This window comes from Myotis daubentonii, chromosome 7 (assembly GCF_963259705.1).
Source record: "Myotis daubentonii chromosome 7, mMyoDau2.1, whole genome shotgun sequence".
Classification (NCBI taxonomy): domain Eukaryota; kingdom Metazoa; phylum Chordata; class Mammalia; order Chiroptera; family Vespertilionidae; genus Myotis; species Myotis daubentonii.
This window is the reverse complement of record NC_081846.1, coordinates 72,270,320-72,293,447: the sequence shown is the minus strand read 5'-3', so window position 1 is coordinate 72,293,447 and position 23,128 is coordinate 72,270,320. Positions and strand designations below refer to the sequence as shown.

The window sequence follows — 23,128 nt, the reverse complement described above, 5'->3', positions numbered from 1 at the left end:
GTCTTGAGTATTTTCTACCAACTTTATATGCATACTTTTCTTTAACAAAGTATAGATCTATTATATATGTATTTTAGTATCCGATTTTTAAAAAATTAATATTTGTTGCATCGTTAAAAAGTCTTCAAAACATTCATTTCAATGGCAGCATCTTGTTTGCTACTAGAGAGGCAATATAACATAGTCAGCTACTTACCTACTGTTAGAAATTAGATTGTTTCTGAGTTTGTATTATTATTTTAAATACTTAAATAAATTTCTTCAGTCAAAAGTGGGATAACTTGTTAAAGGGTAGTAAAAGAATAGTATTAGCTTTACATTTTTAAAAATGTATTGATATCTTTACAATAGTTATAACAATTTCCAATTCTATTATCAATGCATAAGAAGGCTGATTTTCTCATAATCATTCTTGCTAACATTTATTTTTGCTTTCATTTTTAATAGATGTTTTAACTGGTAATTGGTAAACCTGGTATTTTATTGATTTAATGTATGTGTGTGTGTGTACCTGTGTGCATGTATATTTTAAATAAGAATGGTAACTCTTTTCCCTTGTTTTCTTTAATCACTTCTTTTAGTCATTCAATACCTAAAGTTTTTTTCTACTGTGTTTTCCTGTACTATAGACAACTTAAAACTGAAAACATTTCACAGGTGGTCATATAGCCATAGTACCCCAAACAGATGTATGAGCTGAGTTTGGAATATGGAAATGAGGCCATCTTTTGCTGATCTGTTGGTGCTCATCCAATGGAGAACTCGAGTTTTTCCACACTGACCTTCTCCCGTTGTGTATATCAAAGGCAAGAGAGAGGGTGTCTTTTTGTTTTGTTCTGTGATGTTTTGCTTGGTTTACCAGTAGGGTACTATTGGTTGTTACATGTTTCTGGAGCTAACAGCTGTGGTGCAAGCTACCTGATTCCTGGATCTCAGCTCAAAGGATGTGTTTCTGAAGTTACTATTGCCATTGGTGGCATCCTGATGCCCTAGCTTCTGATTTTGGCAGATGTTCCAGCTTTAAGCCAGGTTAGTTTGATGATGGTTTTTGAGCAATGTTCTGAATTCTAGAATCTGCTGCTTCAGGCTTTTTAATGATTTTGTAAGCACCTGTTTGCATTTGACCCTCTGTGTTTAAAATACCTAGGAATATTTCTTTCCATATAAATGTTCCCTGATTGACACTAAATTAGGGATGATTGAAACTTATGAAACTCTGATCTTACACTTCTCCCCCAAAATGTGTGCATATGCATGTATGATTTTACTTTTACATGACATGCCATAACTTCCCAAGTGGTAACCAGGACAGTTTAAAGGTTGGTTATACACATATGTACACACACACACACACACACACACACAACTTCTATCTTGAGACTTCTGACACAGACCCTCAATTTTCCAGAGGATTTACTGAACATGAGATCTGTCATCTCTACATACCCAACATTTTATATACAATTAGAAATAAAACAAAATACTAAAATGGACTTTTTATAACCGTTGAGCCTCTTGGTTCTAATTTAAAAGTATTGGCTGACCGGCGTGGCTCGGTGGTTGATCATCTACCTATGAACCAGGAGGTCATGGTTTGATTCCCTGTCAGGGCACGTGCCCAGGTTGCAGGCTCAATTCCCAGTGTGGGGCGTGCAGGAGGCAGATGATCAATGATTCTCTCTCATCATTGATGTTTCTGTCTCTCTCTCCCTCTCCCTTCCTCTCTAAAATCTATCTATCTATCTATCTATCTATCTATCTATCTACATACATATATTAATATATATATATATATATATATATATTTAAAAGTATTAGTACTACTAATTCTGTTTATACTTAAAACTATAACCACTTTAGTGGTCTCATTTCATAGTTCTCAGCAAGCACATGACAAAAAAAAATAGAAAATATGGCAGGACAGTGACCAAAGAGAGACAACTGATAGAAATAAAAAGCCTTGCTATGACAAAATGAAGACAAATGGACATTATAAAAAGCAGTCATCATACATTTAAAAATTATGGTATTTGGGGACATTTAAAGAGCAATAGTATCCATGTAGACACAATTTCTAAAAGGGCCATTCTACTATATATGATTGTAAAGGCCCACAAAGACCTTAACTAATTTCTGTGAAAAAAATGTAAACTTAAAAAAATCATTTATAAAAAAATAGCTTATTTAAATAAAGATTAACTAAATTGCTCTAGCATATTTCAAGAATAAAATTAAGATATATCTATTAGAAGCTTTTAAATAAAATTATTTAAAAATATGAATTAGCAAAGCTCCATTTACCTGGAACATTAAATAATAAAATTAATTTCACTTCCCAATGATACTAAATAAGGTGAACCACTGGTTTGTGTAAATTTCTGTTGACCTAACCAACATACATCTTACTAGTAGAAGCATCTTTTTTTTTTTTTTTTTTTTTTTTTTTTACTAGTAGAAGCATCTTGGTTCAGATAAGAGAAAATCTGGTCAACCACTGATTTGAGCTTAATAAGACCACAAACATTCTTTAAGGAATAAAGGACAGGGTCTTCCTAAAGGTCTTTCCTAAAGTATATTTCCAGGACATCCATAAATTTAGTCACTCTACAGCCCACTTAGTTTTCTCATTCACATTGTGAAACACACACACACACACACACACACACACACATGCGCACACATTCACAAACACATGAACAAAACTACTCAATACTGATTTTGAAAAAATTGACTGCCACTTATTTGCAGTCAGATTTCACTTGGTGAAGTCTCATGTTATTATGGATGTTGATGCTGCTAATTAATACTGAAAACCCTATTCTGTAGCAATAGCTGTTGGCAAAATGTTTGATTTTGACAACATACTTTTGCATGACCTGCCATCACTTCCCAAGTTGAAGCCAGTCCTGCAGCGACAGGTCCGTGTTTTGTAGCTGCTGCTGAGCAGACAGATGTGCGAACATCCCCCTGGCATTCCATATGGATCCACTTCACATGCATGGCTTCTGACTGCAACAGATAGAAACAGTACACTTGGAATTCTCCAAAGACAAGATAATTATGTGTATCAGTATGCAGAATTGTTTTACAGTATAAGAAGAAGAATCTTAGAAAAAAAAAAACCCACACACCCAAATACCAAACTATTTAGTACCAGAATCAATGAGAGAGTGTAAACTCCATAGAAAAGAGGTAGGGATTTGCAAAAATCCTCCTTTGACTACATTGAAAAAATAATTCTGAGATATAATATGCTATTATATTAAACTGTTTATATATAAGCAAAATTAAACTAACTATTTTGGTGCATGCTTATTGTATATATATAAAATATAAAAGGTATGGTAAAAGTATCCCAGTTAGGTTGTTAAGTAGAAAAAGGATTTCTTCATAATAAGCCATAATTATCTAACCTAAACTAAAGGTAATTCAGTGATTATCTTTACTGAAGACATTGCCGTTTTGAGAACTCTCTTACAAAATGAATTGGGGTGTGTGTGTGTGTAACTGAAATTGCCAAAAGGAGGAGGCTGAGTTTGCATGTGGAGATAGAGGAATAGAAGGTCATTTTATAAATGTTGAAGCTACAGAATAAGAAAAAAGAACAGGAAAAGTACCATATGGAGAGGATGAGAAACAGAATGATGAGTCAAAGAGAAAGGGCTGTAGTAGGAAAATGTCAGTAAGATTTTATGTATTATTGTAATTATACTGATTTTTGAGCATCAATTACTTGGAATTGCAATGAATAACATGGCAATTTTCTTTTCATAATAAAACTGCTACACTTTTAGAAATTGTGCCACAATTTTTTGTATTCACTCAATTTTATCTTTTCAGTGGGGCTTCCTCTGACCATTTAATATCAAATTGTAAACCAGCCCTATCCCTGACACTCATCATCCTTATGGGCTTAATTTTTCTCATATGTTAATGTTCAGATAATTATAGTGTTAATTTGAAGGATAAAAAGGTGATGAAAAGTTTTGTTGGCCTTTGCATTTTATATTTTTCTATACTAGAGGCCTGGTGCATGAGATTTGTGCACTAATGGGGGGGCGTGGTCTGCGGGGATAGGCCACTGAGGGAGCGCAGCTTATCTCTGTCTGCGGAGCAGCTGTGGACCCGCCCTCTGCAGATCTGCTCCTTGTTCCGGCATCTTCCGTGGAGCAGGAGCACTTGCCTCTCCAGGGGACCCAGTTGGGGCTGGGCCCAGGGACAATAGCACTGAGTAGACCTCAGTCCCCTGGCAGCCATGAACCCGCCTCCCAGTCTCCAGGATCAGCTCTGCAAGCACTGTAGCGTGACCTGGGGCATCTGGAAGAGGTGGCAGGAAGCGAGGAGGAGGAGCCTGGGGTGAGGAGGTGATGATTGCAGCCCAGGTTCCTGCTCCTAGGCCCAGGGTTTGCAGCGGGAGCAGCCACTCATCCCGGTCAGCCAAGCAGGGAGTGCACTGTGGGAGTGCACTGACCACCAGGGGGCAGTCCTGTGTTGAGCATCTGCCCCCTGGCGGTAAATGCACATCATAGTGACTGGTCGACTGTTCATTCTGGTCATTCTGCCATTCTGGTTGTTCTGCCATTCAGTTGCTGGGCTTTTATTATAGAAGATGTGATTTAGCCTAAAATGTATTCATGAATACGCATCACTAACCTACTATGCAAAATAACTAGTTTGTGTTACTGACAAATACGAAGAAACACTGCAGTCTAGTCATTAAAAATTATTTTTAATATATATGCATTAAAAAAAAACACCTTAGGATGTTAAGTCAAAAGACCCCAATGCTTGCAATAAAACTGAACCAGTACTGTAAGAAAGTAACCTGATTTGAAATTTCTCTCCAAAATGATACTAAAAAACTCTTAATATCTTAGCATCTGGGTTTCCTGACTACATGCCTGATGACAGAAAGCTCCTTCCTGAATCTAAATCTAGCTCTCATTTTAACTTTATGCTTGTAGAAACGATTCACCAGGAACTGAACAATTTGTCATTTAAACTTGAGAAGGGAGCTCTATCCATTGTGTCAAGCAGACATGTGCACTTTTGTTAATCAAAACAGAGAATTTATGCTTTTCCCACTTTAGCATAATACAAAGGCACAAGGACCATAACCATCCAATTCACCATCATGAAGTCTATGAAGACGTCTGGCATCTTACCTATAGGTTGAGTTCTTTTGTGATAGATTCGGAGTCCTCGAGCATTTTCCATTTTAATGAATGAATGCATATCTGTGGCATTAAATCGGTTTATCCTTATGATGTTGAAGTTATCAGAAATGGTTGCATATAAATAGTCTTCAAACACAGTTATACCATAAAATTGTCTGACCTATAAAGAGGGACAAACATAACTAGATTTTTAATTATGCTGCTTTCAACTTCAAAGAAAAACAGATTTCTATGTACTAGTCTGAACAATTCCCTTCGTAGCAGAGTCACATCATATTATTGTTCATTTACTCTCAAAAAATTCAACACTGTACTCATTTAAAAAATTAATCTGGGAATAAAACATACAGTAGTGGATAAAGCAGTTGCAAATGCATGGGAGAAAATTTCATTCAGGTTTCATTAAGAAAACATGCTCAGTAGCTACTTTTTGAAAGCTAGCAAGAACCAAACCTTTAAGTCTATTCATTAATATGCAGATGGCACTGATATAAAATTGGAGGTGCTTTTATGGGCTTTTTGCTCATATAGACATGGATATGTAGAATCTTCAAAAGCATAGCTATGTCTGTGAAGGAACTAATGCTAAGGTACTTTGAAAAATTCATTTTATAAGTTAAAAATCCCATTTTTAAAAAAAATCCCAAGTTACGATTAGATTAATACTTGCCCAGCATGGAAATAATAAATGATGAAATCACATATTTGGAATAATTGTAAAGAAAATGTCATCATTTCACTAAGAAATCACATTCTTTCTAAAGCCTATTCATAATGGAAATGGAACTGTTTGCTTGAAAGTAACAATGTTTATTGCTCTCCATGACGCTTTAATAGTGGAAATATCCTCTTTGGTAGGGGTCTTGGAGACTGTGGGGAAGAATAGAAATCTTGAAGTCAAGGAGCATTTCCGGTAAAATAGAGAAATAATGAGTATACTGGTTTTCCCCTTAAAGGCACATGCTAGGCCTTCGGGTATTCCATGTGTTACACTTAAATTAAAATGATTCTGGCTCAGGATATGGTAGAGCTGTCAATTGATTTTCTGTAGAAATTTTGATACAAAAGCATTTGTCACTATACTTTGGTAACATATTGTATTTTGGAGCACTTTTAGTAGAGATTTATAGTTAAGAGAACTTGAGAAGCTATGTATGGTTTGACTGTAAAAATATTTATAGAACATATTATAATTTTTTTCTCTTTTAATCAGGAAATCTTGTTAGTTTTGTATTTTAAGCAAAATCATTGGATTTTTTTTATTTCTCAAGCATCTATGATTCAGCATTACTATTTCTGATCTTCTCATGTGAGACATGAGTAGAAGAAGATTGTATGTTGTTGTTTTTTTGTTTTGTTTTTTCACCATATCTCATTTCTTCATGTCTAGGCTAAAAGTGAAAGAGTAGAATTAATGGGTTGAATCATTCAATGATAAAGTGCAAATAATCTTTTTTTTTGTTAGCGTAAGTTTATGTGTGTTTGTGTGAGCATGCATGTATATACTAATATATTTTCAATATAGCTGACATCATATTAACTAAATATACCTATGGCCCAATTTTGCTCAGGGAATTTTTTTTCTATAAAAATTACAAACCAGCTGAACTCTTCCATTACCATCATTCTGATGCATGTTTGGCTCAAAATTTGGGGCCAGTCATCTAGGAGTGTATGGTTGTGATATACTCACATTACACTCTACATAACTGACAATCCGCATCCCATGACTACCGAGGGGGCATTTGAATTCATCAGAGTGGAAAACATGTTCACAATAATAGGATCAACTTTTACTCACTGTCTCCCTGCCTGCCTTCAGAAGGGTCTGCTCCCCATAAAGTAAGTACACGTTGCCTGCTCTGTTAACTACTCCCGGTAGAGATGGAAGGAGCTTAGGGTGGTGAATAGACCATTCTTCCTACAGCCCAAATTCTTCACAAATGTATCTGTTGGATTACAGAGTGGCCAGCTAATTTACATGTTGGATTACTTAGTGGCAGGCCAGCAAAACCAAAAACTACAAAGGAAAAAGTAAACGGGTAATAAAAATTTCAGACATTCAAAAACTTTATAGTCATGGAGAAAATAATTTGAATTCCTTATTCTTGTTTAAAAATTTAATTATGTATAGGTAAAAAAGAAGTTCCATCATAACCAATTTAGGACAATATCTGGCCTCAACTCTAATATTGGAAACTTTATTTATTTATTTTTTTACCACCCAGGTTAGTGCATTTGTTTATTTTCCAAGGAAAAGGAAAGAATTTCATTGTCAAAAGTTAATTAGAAAGGAAAAGTAACTTAAAGGGATAATTACAGAATATTTTTGCTTTGCATTGCGAAAGAAAAAGATTCATTTTGCTAGAATAAGATTCTCACATGAAATTAGTGCAATAAGTGAGGTAAAATTGAATTTGAAAAGCTCTACTACTGAATAAGGCTCATTTCAATTTAGAGATTTCCTGTGAGGTGTTTACTGACTGTTATTTGAAAAAATAATCTTGTAATCCAGTAAGGGAGAAACTATACAGTTTTGACTATCTGTATAGTTTTTGAATTCTGTGAAAATTTATTTCAAAATTTTTTCAGAAATCTCATTTTAGGAAATACTTGAATATACCAGGAGGAAAAATTTAATCCAACCTATTAAAGCAGCAGTTCTCAACCTGTGGGTCGCGACCCCTTTGGGGATCAAATGACCCTTTCACAGGGGTCGCTTAAGACCATTGGAAAACACATATTGAATATGTAATTACATATTGTTTTTGTGATTAATCACTATGCTTTAATTATGTTCAATTTGTAACAATGAAAATACATCCTGCATATCAGATATTTACATTACGATTCATAACAGTAGCAAAATTACAGTTATTAAGTAGCAACGAAAATAATTTTATGGTTGGGGGGTTACCACAACATAAGGAACTGTATTAAAGGGTCGCGGCATTAGGAAGGTTGAGAACCACTGTATTAAAGTAATACTTTTGGAAGCAGGCATTTGCTTTTGTTAGCAAAATATCTCCAATGACACATGGAACAAATCCTAGTTTGTTGTTGTTTTTTTATAAATAAACTACTTAAATTAGTGTTTAGTAAGTGGGCCACAACATCTGTCATATTTTAGTATTTTCCTTTCTTACTAATCTAGCATTTTTGTTTTGGTTGTTTGGTGTTCCTGTTTTATTTGCGTTGTTTTTGTTTTGTTTTCTGTGCTTTGTTGTTAATACCGGGAAGGAAACAGTGAGAGGCATATCCAATACATAGAATGCACTGTGAAAAGAACATTCCCCCATCTAGGAAACACATCATAATTTTATGACCCATTGAAGCTTAAATTCATAAGGGATTTTCAACATTGAGATTTGGGGCCTTCTTCTTACTGTGATAACATGCATTTTATTACCTTAGCTGTATTTTCTAACAAAATTATACTTACTTGTCTGCCTTGAATAATAGTATGTCTGTTCTTTCCTTGGTAGTCCACAACTTCCACGTAGTCCAAGTAGAGATCTACCCAGTAAACCAATTTGTTGACTAGGTCTAGTGCCAGTGCAGCTGGCTGCTCTGTCTTGGAATCAATTATCCTTGTTCTGTTTATGCCATCCATGTCACACCGTTCCACTTTGGCCACGTTCCCGTAGTCCGTAAAGAAAAGTTTTCTGTTGAAAGAAAACTAAATGTTAAAGTCGAGGAGGGAGAAAAGCATATTCAATAGACCCATCTGCAAAAAACAGAACTTTTCCTTCTAATTTACTTCACTGGTTACATCTGTTAGCTTCCCATAACCATTTACATATAATATCACTCATAAACAGAGAAATCTGTTAATGAATATTGCGGGGCATAAGGGAGCAGGTTAACCAACAACTGTAAAATTTCTCCAAAACGAGTGATTATGGTGGGTTTATTTTCGTCTTAGGGGAAATGTTTCTTTAAGCCTCATAGAGCCCATACACGTATAGCACAGAAGATGCACGCAGCCCGTTTGGCACATGCTTGTGCAGCGAGCCCAGTCACCAGGCCAGGGCACGTGAGCTATCAGGCTTTATCTTCAACCTGCTTTTCAAATTGCCTGGTACTGTCTGTCTCCTAGAAAGGCCATTATGTGGAGCTCAAAGATGCTATGAGTGGTTGTGAATCTCAAACCTGCGATGGAATTAAGCAGATGGAAAAGGCAAATGTGTTGTTTGTAGCAATGGAGATAAAATATACATAACTCCCCCAAAACCAATCCCAAATTCTTCCAAATATTCCCCAAACACAACATTTCATGAAAGAAATGTGGGCCATTTCTCCTCATTTTCTCCTTCTGCATCTAGAAGAAAAGGCCGAAAAGCAATGTTGACCTCTGAGACAAAAAAAACAAACAAACAAAAAACCAAAAACCAATTCTTCCATGAAGTACTAACAGTGTCTATCAAAGGTTGAAATACCTCCAGCACTTGTGTCTAATATTTAATTAGTATTCTGTACGTTTAGTAAACACAAATCAATTTCAGTTAGGCTGACAATATTTTAACAAGATTACCTATTCATGAGACTAAATTACATTTGTAAGTAGAAGACCATTTGCCTTGACGTAAATACAATCTTAAGAGTAATCTGATTTACAGTGACTGAGCAATATTAAGATTACCTAGAGTACAGAATATTTGATTTTACAAACTCGGTGAATTAGTTTTTGGTTACTTTTCTCAACATCCTTGTATTATCTAACAGCATGGGGTATCTTTCAAGCTTAAAAGTATTATTTAACTTTAATTTAGCTCTTTCTGCTATGGGAGGCTTTGACTAATTGTTAAACATTAACGCGCACTATTCTGTGATAGAGCCAGGTTTTATCACGAGTATATATTTCACCTAATGTTCTTGAAAGATCCATTTGTCACAGTAAGTTAAAAATTATTTTTCATCTGACATTCCATTCAGGTGAAGAGCTTCCTATTCTAGTGAGAAGTAAGTAAAAGAGCATATGGTGCTGTTTTATTGTCATGCTAAATGCTCTGTTCCTAAGCATCTCTCTCTCTCTCTCTCTCTCTCTCTCTCTCTCTCTCTCTCTCTCTCTCTCTCTCTCTCTCTCTCTTCTTGCTTCCATTTTACATCTCCTCTTTCTTAATTTTCTTATAGCTATCTCAAGTCAAGTTGCTATAAGGAGTACCCAGTTTCTCTCTTCCTTTCTGTAGAATACTGCCCATTATTCCTGTTATCTGAGGCTCTCTTTCTCCCCCTATACCAAATGCATCTTCTTTTATAAGTTTCTCTTTTAACTTGTCCATTTCACAGAACTGAAAAAATGCTGATGTGCAGGTAGCCTGGCTTTGGACACAGAGCGTTGGAGGCTCTGGCACACTATGTTTAGTGTGACATTTACATACATACATATAGATAGTTAGATGATAGATAGATATAGATAGATAGATAGATAGATAGATAGATAGATAGATGATAGATAGATAGATAGATGATAGATAGCGATATGAAGCTGGTGATTGTAACTATACATGCTGATGAAGAAAAAAAGGTGAGCCTGGAGAAATAGAGAATTCTCTGAATCACCTGAGATGACTTAATCAGAGGTGACATCAAAGGAAAATAGAGAAGAATGCCAAGACAAGTTCTATGGAAGCATGCTGTTAGAGAAAAAAAGAGCAAATACGTAAGATCAGAGGTTATGGCCAAATAAATAACACTGAATCTCATAGAAGTCTAAGAGAGAAAAGTTCCAGGATAAAGGACAGGGTGTCTGGGTCAATCACTTCATAAAATAAAGAAAAAAATGAATATAGATTAAAAAGATGCCCCTGGATTTGTTTTTTCTTAAAATACTAGAAATTGTGGTACCTCTATTTGAGAATTTTAATTATAGAAGAGTGGACCAGATGATGATGAAGGAGCTTAAGAAAATTTAAATTATTTGGCCAAGGTTTTCATTGATATTGACCTACTTATTGTAGGAATGATGCAGGGATTCTTATATGTATCCCAGGTCATAATATAAATGGTTGAATAAGTTTCAACCAAAGTACGGGGAAAAGTATAAATATAAGATTAATTAACATTTTACTGTTTTAATGAAAGTAAAATCAAAAGACTAGGAGGACTTTGGGTATGTGAAATGGCACTGAACTACAAGAGACAAAGAATCACCAGCAGACAGCATATTAACTAGTGCCCAGTGGAGACATAAAATAGTTTTACACTAAAATTGAATCTTTACACCAAATTGAACCTTCTCAGACTTCAGGATACTGACTATGATGAGCTCTGTTCACTTATAATTGAAATACAAGAAATGGAAGAGTTCTCCAAAGAATAGCACTGAAACCATGATATTGCTAGCATCAAGTACCCATGGTCACATGATTACATAGATGTGTCTTTGATTGTTTGAGTACATTTAATTTTATTTGAAAATGTCCTACTATAGTTATAGAGGAATGTTCCATTCTCAGGGCATTCTTTAATTGAGGGACTACAGTGAATGGCTGCATTATAATTAATAAACAAAAGCTAAAGTTTTAAATGATCTAAATTCTTTATTTCATTTGTAATGAAAGTGTAGCTTGACTGAAAATTACTCTTTTCTTTCATATAAAATATATTTCCAAATCTGAAAAAAAGTTAAATAGTGTTCATTGAACCCCTTTACCTCATTGACCCTTATAACTATCTATGTAATAGATGGGGCAGATTATTTTTTAAATACATTTTTTATTGATATCAAGAGGAAGGGAGCAGGAGAGAGAGATGGAAACATCAATGGTGAGAGAATCATTGATTGGCTGCCTCCTGCATGCCCTGCACTGGAGATCGAGCCCACAAACCAGGCATGTGCCCTGACTGGGAATCAAACTGCCACCTCCTAGTTCATAGGTGTGTGCTCAACCACTGAGTCATGCTGGCCAGGCAGGGGCAGATTATTTTTATTTCACAGATGAAACAGGCTCAAAGTCCACATGGTAAGCCACGGACAAAGCCCTAACACAAATGATTTGTCATGTCTTTATTTTTAAATAATGGTTTTGAATAATCTGAAATTTACAGGAAAGTTGTAAGAATAGAATAAGTGCCCATACCCTTCACCTAGATTCACCAGTTGTTACCTTATCCCTCAGGCTATTTCTAGTACTGTCTGCACCTCTTGACAGTAAACTGCAGACATCATGACCCTTTACAACTAATACCTCAGGCTGCATCTCCTAATTGCAAAACATTTTCTTGCATAACCACAATATACATATCAAAATCAATACTTTAAATAATGACACAATACATCATTTTTACTCAAATTTTGCCTGCTGAGCAATAATGTTCTATATAGTAAAATTTCCACTTTTTGTTCTGATTCAAAATCCAATCCAACATCATCTATTGCATTTAATTGCCTTTTCTCTATAAATGCTCCTTTAATCTTGAACAGAAAGCCTTCCAGTTATTCATGATGTTACCATTTCTAAAGGGTAGATATGAGTAGTTTTGAAGAGCATTCCTAATTTGAGGTCTTATTTTTTTTCACAAGTAGATTATGTTATGCCTTTTGAACTGAAATGCAATAATTTTGTAATTTATCGTCACTGCCCCTGGGCTTAGAAACCTTGGGTAAGCCTGTGCTGTATCCCAGAAATCCCATGAAAAGAAATACAGATGGTAGTTCGGAATCTCAGTTATTCTATCTAATTCACTGTTTATGAACATTTAACTCTACTAGCCTCCAGGGTCCTCAGTCACCCTTTCCGCATCTCTTCTCTCCAGGATCCAAGTATATCATGTTGCTTCTAGTATAGCAGGGCCCCAAGTTCAACGTTCTGCCTGTGGATGGTGAGATCATTCCCAGATCTATCCCAAACTCCATCCCCACAGGACTGCAACATTGACGTATCTTCTCTCCCTGTTCTCTCCTGTGGCATCAATTGTCTTTTATTCTCTAGCATCAGGGAGAAATTAAATTGAGATTGCTATTCCCTTATTCTTCACTTATTTTTGAATGTCATTCCATTTGATTCACATTAACAAAAACAAATAAAAGAAATTCAACTATATCCCAACTACTGTCTCCATTTCTAAGATGTTTAATTATACACACACACACACACACACACACACACACACAAGCCCAGTGACAGAATGGCCAAATGACCAGAGCAACCAGTTGACCAGTTGCTATGATGTGCACTGACCACCAGGGGGCAGACATCCAATGCAGGAGCTGCCCCCTGGTGATCAGTACACTCCCACAGTGGGAGCGCTGTTCAGCTGACCAGAATGAGCGGCGGTCTCACAGTGGGAGCAGCTGCACAGAGGGCAGGTCCATAGCCACTCAGTTGACCAGGATGAGCGGTGCTCCCACAGCAGGCGGATCCCCACAGGCCATTCCCCTCACCAGTCCACAAATCTGTGCACTGGGCCTCTAGTTTGTTCATAAAGAACAAAAAGACTTCTTCCAAACTTTCAGTTATGCATCCTGTTCACTATTCTTATAATTCAGCATCTGTAGTAAATAGTTTACCATTTTGGCTTCCTCATTTCATCAGATATGGGAAACTGATTTTATCTGACATTTTTGTTGATTATAAAAGTAGCCCTGTTTTACTATAGAGATATCAGATTTATACAGTTGAAGATAGTAAGAAACTTTGGGTATTGTTGGCAAACTTGCCTGACATAAATCAAAAGTCACAAAGGGAGCACTCAGAGACAGTGATAGAACACCATGCCTACAGTTATGGCTCCCATCATCCCCACACACTAAAGCAAACTGATTTTTACACACACTGACATCTTAAAATGTGTGTTTTTTAAGCTGATAAAAATAAGACTTAACTGTTGCTAGAGATATTCATTTTAAATGATGTATTTTTGTGGTTTTGTACTTTGTCAAAAGGACAAAGGTTAATTTAAACACATCAGAGTCCAGTCCACATCCTTTAACTCCATAGTCCCCCCTGGTTTCCTGTCATCATTCTTACTCCTAACATTTTGGACATAGTTTAATGATGAAATTTAGAATCTTTGTGGGCTCTCACAATGAAATCCCCTACTATTCATTTTATCTGTTTTAAAATGAGGTTACATAAGATTTTGAAGAGGAAGTAGATGAGAGAAAAATGAGACATAAAAGTAGGGGTCATATATTGCCAGATTTTTAAAAAATAATTATTTGATTAAGGCTTGTAAACCCTGCATCTTTATTAATCATGTGATGATGTAGATAACTGTATTTCTTTACATTTTAGAAAAATGATATATATTTTTCTTAGCAAGAATTGCATTAGGAAGTTTACTTTTAAGTCTTGTTTTTGAAATCAACTTATTATCTACATGACATCAACAGTAATACAATTGTATTTTTTTTCTTCCATTGTGTACACAAAAATTAAAAAAGAAAGCATTTTTTAAAATTATGTAGAGTAATTAAAGCATATTCAAAATTAAAGTAAGAATATTAAATATTTAGCACTGTAATCCTAAAATGCAATTGAAAATCTGAAAGATTAATCAATCTTTGGAGTCAGAGGTTTAAATTCAAATTATATTAGCTCCCATTAGTTAAGGGAAGTGCATAATAAACAAACTATTTTTTCTGTCTAGTCAAGAACGTTCAAGACAGTTACTTACTGATTTATACTTTGGGGGTTTTTGCTTTCTTTGAACACACAGAAATTCAATTTGACATACAGACTCCTGTTTTCAGCCAGTTACTCTATATTCTGGAATCGCTCCTACTAATGGTTTCCCTGAAAGTGTACATGTATTAGATATGTCAGTCAGTGTGGCTGACCCATTCAACATCTATATTTCTCTAATCCTACCCCACCAGTTCCTGTTCCTGAGAGGGGCAGCCCTATATGTCAATATCATCCCTGTCTTTCCTATTTAGAGATAATTAGACTGAGGAGGAACAGGTAATATAAATGAAACCAGATCATAGTCTGAGCTAAATCACTGGGACCCTTTCTCTCAAAAATCTAACCTAAAAAGTGTGGAGCTCAACTAGTGGGAAGTTGTGCTAACATGGTTAAGGTGAGCAGGTGGGATGGGAGTGGAGATGGTAAGAGAGGAAAAGTACCTGAGCACAGTGCAGATGCAGAAGTTGGTTAGGGAGCCATGAGACAAAGAAATGGAAGAAAGGAACCATGGAGTACTTGAGTGAGGAATTCACTGCCAATAGCATTCAGAATAAACCCGCACATTCTTAACATTATTGACAATGGTGAGCATGACCTAGTCTCTGTATGATTCCCCCACTCTGATACCTTTGCCAGTGGTATCATTCTATGTTTCTAATACCTTGGCCATTTTTCAGTTCCTTAAACAATCCATGTATATTCTTCCATTCTGCATTTCACATATCCTGTCCCCCAGTTTAGAATGTAATTTTTGCCATGCTATTTCAATCTTGGCTTTAATTTTCAACCAAAATGTCAATTCCTGTGAAGACCATTCCTGCTTTTCCGATATCAATTAGATCTTCCCGATATAATCTCATGGCATCTGCATTTATTATAACATCCTTCTTTATTTTACTTGCATAAAACTGATACAGACACACACTACATCCACCCAAAGATGATAATATGTTTAAGATATGTTTACTAAGTAGACTATAACCTCCTAGAAAACAAAGGCCATGTCTGCTTTATTCAGCATTGCATGCTCAGAACCTAATCATGTGTCTGTCCATGCTCAGTTCTGTGTGTGTGTGTGTGTTTGTGTGTGTGTGTGTAGGCTCTGGATTGACTTTCTCATACTGGATAATAAAATCTAGGACTCATACTTCAAATTAAATTAAAGGTGAAACACATATGGATAAGGCCAGTCTAGCATAGGAAAATTGTTAAGTCTGATCAAATAATTGAATCGCTACTCCTTTCCATGAGAACTGACCTTTAGACCACTTCACGACAGACATTCCCTTTCACTTAGACCACGTTCCACTTTCTAAGGCCACATTCCATTTGCTAAGACCATTATCCTTCCCCTTGGGACCTTCCCAGGATCCGGATCTGCCCAGAGAATTCTCCACCCAGAAAAATCCCACCTTGAGTCCTTTAAAACCTCTGACTCCCCACCCCTGGGTGCTGGTGTCATTTGGGGGCTCAGCCCCTCTGGTATCCAGATGACCTAATAAATTTATAATCCCTTACCACTGTGGCCTCCTGTATTCCTCCTTCAGTGACCCTAACAAAAACAAGCTAGTTTTCCACTTTATCCAGCCTGGCTCACATGTATTCTACTTTGGACCCAAGTTATTATCTAGCTAATAATAAATTATCACTTTGTCTGTTTGCATATATCTAACTACTCTTTGGAGAACTTGTGAAAAGTTGCAATTAATTCATTGTAAGATTTGGTATTCCTTTGTCTGACCTCTGACTAATTTTCTTTTCTTTCTTTCTTTCTTTTTTTTTTCAATTCTTACTCAAGAGTGAGTGAGAATATTTTTTTCCCATTGATTTCTAGAGAGTAGAAGACAGGGATGAGGGAGAGAGAGAGAGAGGCATTTTCATGAGAGAAACACGTTGATTGGTTGCCTCCCACATGTGCCCTGACTGTGGCTGGGGAACCTGCAACTGAGGTACGTGCCCTTGACCAGGATTGGAACCTGAGACCTATCAGTCTGAGGGTCAACACTCTAACCACTGAGAGAAAATGGCTAGGGCTAATTTTCATTTTTAATGGCAACTTCTCAATATTCCTTTCTACTTACCTATATATACCATATTGCAATAGCTCTTGGATGTATTCCTAAGGAGCTTAGACTATCACCGTTTAGAATCTAACAAAAGCTTTGCTTCTTTATTTTCTTTAAAGTATGATATTTATGAAATTAACATGAATGTTAAAAATATAATACTCTGCCCTGTGGGGAGGATAGGGCTGAAAGAGTTGAGAGAGTAGATAAGGAGATTCCAGTTTGGTAGTTATGCATCAGTACAGGGGTGGAGATGGGAAAGAGATGAGTCAAGAAATATTCTGGGGTCTGAATCAACAGGATTTGATAGTTAATTGAGTGGGGACAAGGATGAGCAACACTCTAGTATAACTTTCATAAAACATATTTCTTTACTATATTGTACCTTTAGGTTTTTCACAGGAAGTCTACCTGTCTTGTGAGATCTCAAGCTGTCATTCTACCTAATACAAAAAAAATGGACTTTACAGTTTGGGCATATTACTTCTTATAACCAACGGCAGTACTCTCTTAGTACTACTTCAGGGGTCAGCTTGCAAAGGTCAGTACTCAAAATCTCATGCTCAATATACTTGATTCATGTGAAACAGTAGAATATTTGCAGTAATATATTAGATGTCAAAAGCTTGCTCTTTGAGATATGCAGAGATGTATAACCTAATTTTCACACTTAAGGACGTCCTATTAGTTTATAAAATATTTTTTGTCTGAGCTGAAATAACACAGATGGCTGTCTTGGAAGCAGCTAAGGTAAGTATCCATGAAGTTGTAGACTGCTGAACAAGTATGGTTCACCACTATGCTAATTACCAGTTAGCTGAACTATCAATTTCTTTGTTAAATTCTTACTAAATAGAAGAAAAAAAACTATGTGCAGAAAAATAAAACTAACTACAGCATAGTTTTCTTGTATATTATTTATGGTTTATACTTGTGTGCACATCTCAGTTTGCTGTTGGAATAGAATGTGCAATAATATAGCAATGATGATAAAATCATATGGTTACACAGATGAAATCACACTATAAAAAAGGAATTTCTTTGTTTGATGTTCACTATCTTAGCTGTGAAGGGCAGTTATACTTAGAAAAAAATAATGCAAAAGTCCAATAAAGCGATAACTTCTTCATAAGTGGAAATATTCCAATTTCTTGGTTTAGTTTTAAGCAGAAATGCAGGATCAAGGATAGGCTCAGTGTGACTGAGACTGCAGCGGCCAAATGAAGCTGCTGTAAGGAAATAAACTATCCTCATTCAGTCAGAAAAACATATATTTTGTTAATTTTGAGATGTTGTCTAGACAGGATTTCTTCACCAGTATGAGCTTCAAGGTTTCCATAAAAAAAAAAACCAATTGTGTAGGGCTGCACAAACTTGCAGGTAAACCAGTAAATATGTATTCCTATTGGTGCATTTATTTTGACAAAAGAGTTAATACTCAAAAAAGTAAATAGCCATGTTCTAAAATAGTGATTTTTAAACTTTATTGTGCACATGGGGTACTTGCTGAAATCTCCAGTTCCTACAATCACTGTGGTGTGAATTCAGGCAGTACCTAACAAAATTAAGTATGCCTTTACTCTTTGATCCAGCAAGCTTTGTTTCAGAAATTTATCTTGAAGATGTGTCTTCACAAATAAGAGACAGCAAATGCACTAAATTATTCACTGGGACATTATTAATAATGGCAAAACATTGAAAGTATTTTTATTCAATTCTTATTTCCCCTCCCTCTTCATTCTTTTCTTTTGCCAGAAATTTTAATTTAGCACCCACTGAGCACAAGGTTCTCAGAATACAAGAGGGAATTCTAAGGCTTTTAGCAAAATCAATGAAGAAAAATGTGCTTTACAATTTATGAATGCTCGGGGATGGTTCGGTTGTGTAGCTCTAGATTGTTAATTGATAGAAGCTGTGTCTTCTAATAAGCTATTATTAGTGTTGCAGTCAAAGAATTCTAAAAATTAGGCCATTCAATAATGGTTCTCTTGTCCCAATCTTAGCAATTTCTTACATGGAGGGCAATTAGTTTTTCAAAGAGAAAAGATTCTTTTAATCACACTTGTATCAGAATATTTCCTAGGGAGGTCTTAGGGAATTGTTTTCTCTTTAATCTTTTTTTCTTCTTCTAATATCAGTGCCTATGATATTCAGTTTTACATGTCAATTTAGCCAAATACAGTCTCCAGTTATTCAACCAAACACTAACCTAGATGAAGCTATTTTGTGTCTATGATTCTCTATAGCCAGCTGGCTTTAAGGGAAGGTTAGCCTCTATAAACTGGATGGGCTTGATGTAATCAGCTGAAAAGTGTAAGAGCAGAACCAAGATTTCCCTGAGGAAGAAGAAATTCCATTGATGGGTTGCAGCGTCAGCTCCTGCCCAAGACCTCTAGCCTGCTCCTCCTGAACTCCTGCCCAAAACGTGTCATGGAACCACCTGAGCACCCCAAACTGCATAGATATATGCCTTAAAGAATTCCGTGCACATTTATAAATCTTACTGATTCTCCTTTTCTGGTGGAACTCTGACTGATGCTCTGCCCCAACGTTATTTAGGCGAATAATGCCCCTCCATTTAATAATAAATTAAAACAGATATTGACAGTTCAGGGGACTGGTAATTAGCATGACAGTGAACCGGATTTGTTCAGCAGACCAAATGGAGAAAGTACAGGTCCTGGGGACACATTTTGAACACCTAAATTCAGCGATGTCACATTCACCACTTTTTATTTTCATTAGTAATCTAAGTCATTACATTTGCATGTTTTTTTTGGGGGGGGTTGTTTGTTTATTTTCCTTAAGCTGATTTACATGGAGTTTTCTAATATTTGCAACTGAAAAATCTTATGTGCTAAGCATTCAATGTTTAGGTAAATGGTAACTGGAACACCTGTCATAATTACCAGAGAAATAGACCTCAAATGTTCTACTGACAATGAATGTATTGAGCAACTATTGCTTATGAAAATCAGCCATTTAAAAGACAAATATGAACTAATATAAGGTCATTTTGTTTAATTAAGTAAAAAATATCTGAGTAATCAATGACTTTTATTAATAAATCAGAAAGTCTGAAAATACAATATCTGCAATTTCCTCAATAAATGTTTCCAACCTTTACTTTGCCACAGGAAATGGCATGAGTAAAACAACAAAGTTCATATCCCATTACAAAGAAAAGCAACGAAGCCATTAGAAATGCATGGATTGCCATCTGCCAGTCAACCTGTTTCCAATATATATATATATATATATATATATATATATATATATATATATATATATGTATATATATATATATATATATATATATATATATATATTCTATAAGGTAAATTATCCAAATAGCAATTTTTAGATAGTACTATGATAGGATTTTACTTTTTGAAGTTAAATTATGAGGCAGAATGTGTTTCCAAATATAAAAGAAAAAATGAAAAGTGTGCAGTTGAATGAAAACAAGGTAGTGATCTAGTGGGCTTTAAGGCCTAATACTCAATTGGCTAGTAACCAAGATATTCTAAATAAATTGTATTATCCACCATGAACCCAGGGAGCAGTCTCCCAACATTGGTATGCTTTATAACATACAGAATGCTATGGTCAGAAAATTCAGTTTGGAATATCTAATTCATGTTCTTTATTATTTTTTTCTCTCAAGACAGAGGCCCCTCTCCACAGGATTTAGCTCTTGTAGTCCAGCTTCCTTTGCATTTGCAGCACCTGCCACCCTGCCTCCTTACCCTAGATCAGTGATGGCGAACCTATGACACGCGTGTCAGAGGTGACACACGAACTCATTTTTTTGGTTGATTTTTCTTTGTTAAATGGCATTTAAATATATAAAATAAATATCAACAATATAAGTCTTTGTTTTACTATGGTTGAAAATATCAAAAAATGTATATATGTGACACGGCACCAGAGTTAAGTTAGGGTTTTCCAAAATGCTGACACGCCGAGCTCAAAGGGTTCACCATCACTGCCCTAGATTATGGACCAGTGGTGGACACAGTCTGGGGCATCAACTAAATTGGTTGTACTGAATTAATCAAATTCTCTGACTTATATTTTTAAAATTATGACACAGAAAGTTAGTAGACCACACATTGCTAGAGTTCTAATTATATTGAATTATACTGAATTTCACCTATCATTTGTAAATATCAAGACCAGTATATATTCCTACCTTGCTTTTCCAATTAGAAAGTAAAAGCTTTGGGGAAAGGATTCAATTGTTTCTACAGTACGTGAGATATTTGCTGTGTCTGATAAATTATACCAATAACAACACTGCACTTTTGAGTTTCTACTGGAGTTTTTGGAGCATTGAGCAATTGTAGGTGTAGTTCCAATGTCCTGAGAGAAGGTTAATTGATGCACACACATTATTTATCACCATTACTATGTGTATAAATATAGATGATGACACATATGTAAAGTGCTTCAAAATTGCTAACTGAAATTGAACACAACAAATTCACAAGCTTTTTAATATCTGAGCACACTCTATAACCACACATTTAATTATGCTCAAAAATCTTTAATCTGAGTTTGTCTTTTCCATCCCTCCCTCCCTCCTTTCCTTCCTTCCTCCTCCCTCCCTCCTTCCCTCCCTCCCTTCCTTCTTTTATTTCTCCTTCCTTCCTTCCTTCCTTCCTTCCTTCCTTCCTTCCTTCCTTCCTTCCTTCCTTCCTTCCTTCCTTCCCTCTTTCCTAACTTCCTCCTCTTTTTCTCATAATCACTAGTTATGGGCAGCTTTTTAAAGACAGATTTCTTCATTTCAGTTAGAACCCGTGCTCACTTGAGTATAATCATTAAAGTTAAAGGTAACCGGTTAAAGTTAGAACACTGAATTCAGGTACATTAATTTTACAAAGTATTTGTAAAACTCTGTGTGAAAGATGATGTGACTTATCATGAGGCATACTACTTACAATTTATGAACACTCAGGGGTGTGCTTAGTTTAGAACCCAGCATGGGACAATAAACAATTTAGAAGCAAGGGTTGTTTGTGATCTTTATGGAATAATCTGACAGTTGGTTAGCTATAAATCACTTCCAAGTTTTCAAGTACCTGTTCAACATTATGAAGTCCAAATTTTCATCCCCAAATACCCAACCAATACTTACTGAGTGCCAAAAGTAAAAGTGCGACAGAGATAGATTATGTTAATATACCCTGTATGCTAATCACAGCTCACCCTTTTGAATCATGGTCAGCTCACATTTAGAACATAAAACTCTCCTGAAAAGCAAATGGACTGAGTACACAGAAATCAATCAAACAGACAAAAATAGAGGAAATTAGACCAGAAATTTGAGGATTTCAGTATCTCTCTCTCCCTGCCAGACAGTTGGGTCTCATGCCTTAATCTGTTGGACTGTGCTTTGGTGCATGCTCTGAAATTCCAAGCCCTACTATCTGTATTTCCAGCCTTAAGTAGTGAAAATCTCCCTGATGTTGTTCTTAATGGATGCTGCTGTTTTGATTCCAACCTAGTGACCTGCCTCTAGCTCTTTAATATTATTTGGGCTTTATAAAATGATTGTCCTGTCTTAGAAATAAATGGCACGCTGAATCCGATCAGCTTTGATGTTGCAATTCAGAACCACCTTGTGAACAAAGGTAATAGCATATGCAGAAGTAGTACATACTTTAGAGACTATTATTCATTTCTTCTTGAATTTAACAATACTTATTGAGCATCCAGTTACTTAACTTCTAGGCTCCAGAGTCTTCATAAGTACATTCAGAAAAAGTAATGCCCAAGTGAGAATGCATTTTGCTGAATTAAATTAGATATAGAGTTTAGTATGTAGAAAATATTTAACATGAACATATTTTGCTCCTTCTAACTTTACACACTTTATATTTCACTCTACTTCCTTTTAGTTGAGAGTTTCTGAGGTCATGATAGGAAATGAAGTGATTTTATATACATGAGTTTAAAGTTACAAATGTCCGTTTGCTAGAGGAAGAAGTGCTTGCTAAAAGGATTCTGATTTCAGGGGCTAATGAGTAGAAGTACCTGCTGAGCCTCACCTTCATACTAAAGCTAATAAAATCCATAATAATTCAAAATTTTAGGTGCGAGAAGGAAAAGTGAGATGCTACTAAAAGGCACAGTAAAACTTCAATGGAGAAAACACTTGCTGAGTTCTGGTAATGAACAAGCACATGCAAGGTACGGTGATAAAAGTTGAAGAGCCATCATTCCGCCATCTAGGTCCTCATATCCTTTC

The 23,128-nt window shown here is 35.7% G+C and overlaps 1 protein-coding gene across 1 annotated transcript in view; it reads right to left on the bottom strand.

The window, feature by feature from the left end:
• Positions 1-23,128, bottom strand: part of LRP1B (LDL receptor related protein 1B) — a 924,684-nt gene that overhangs the window by 764,153 nt on the left and 137,403 nt on the right. The window contains exons 4-6 of the mRNA XM_059704885.1: positions 8,620-8,842; positions 5,166-5,337; positions 2,866-3,009 (exon numbers count right to left, since the gene is read on the bottom strand). Coding sequence (XP_059560868.1) covers positions 2,866-3,009; positions 5,166-5,337; positions 8,620-8,842 — 539 coding nt within the window. The remainder of the gene's footprint in view (positions 1-2,865; positions 3,010-5,165; positions 5,338-8,619; positions 8,843-23,128) is intronic.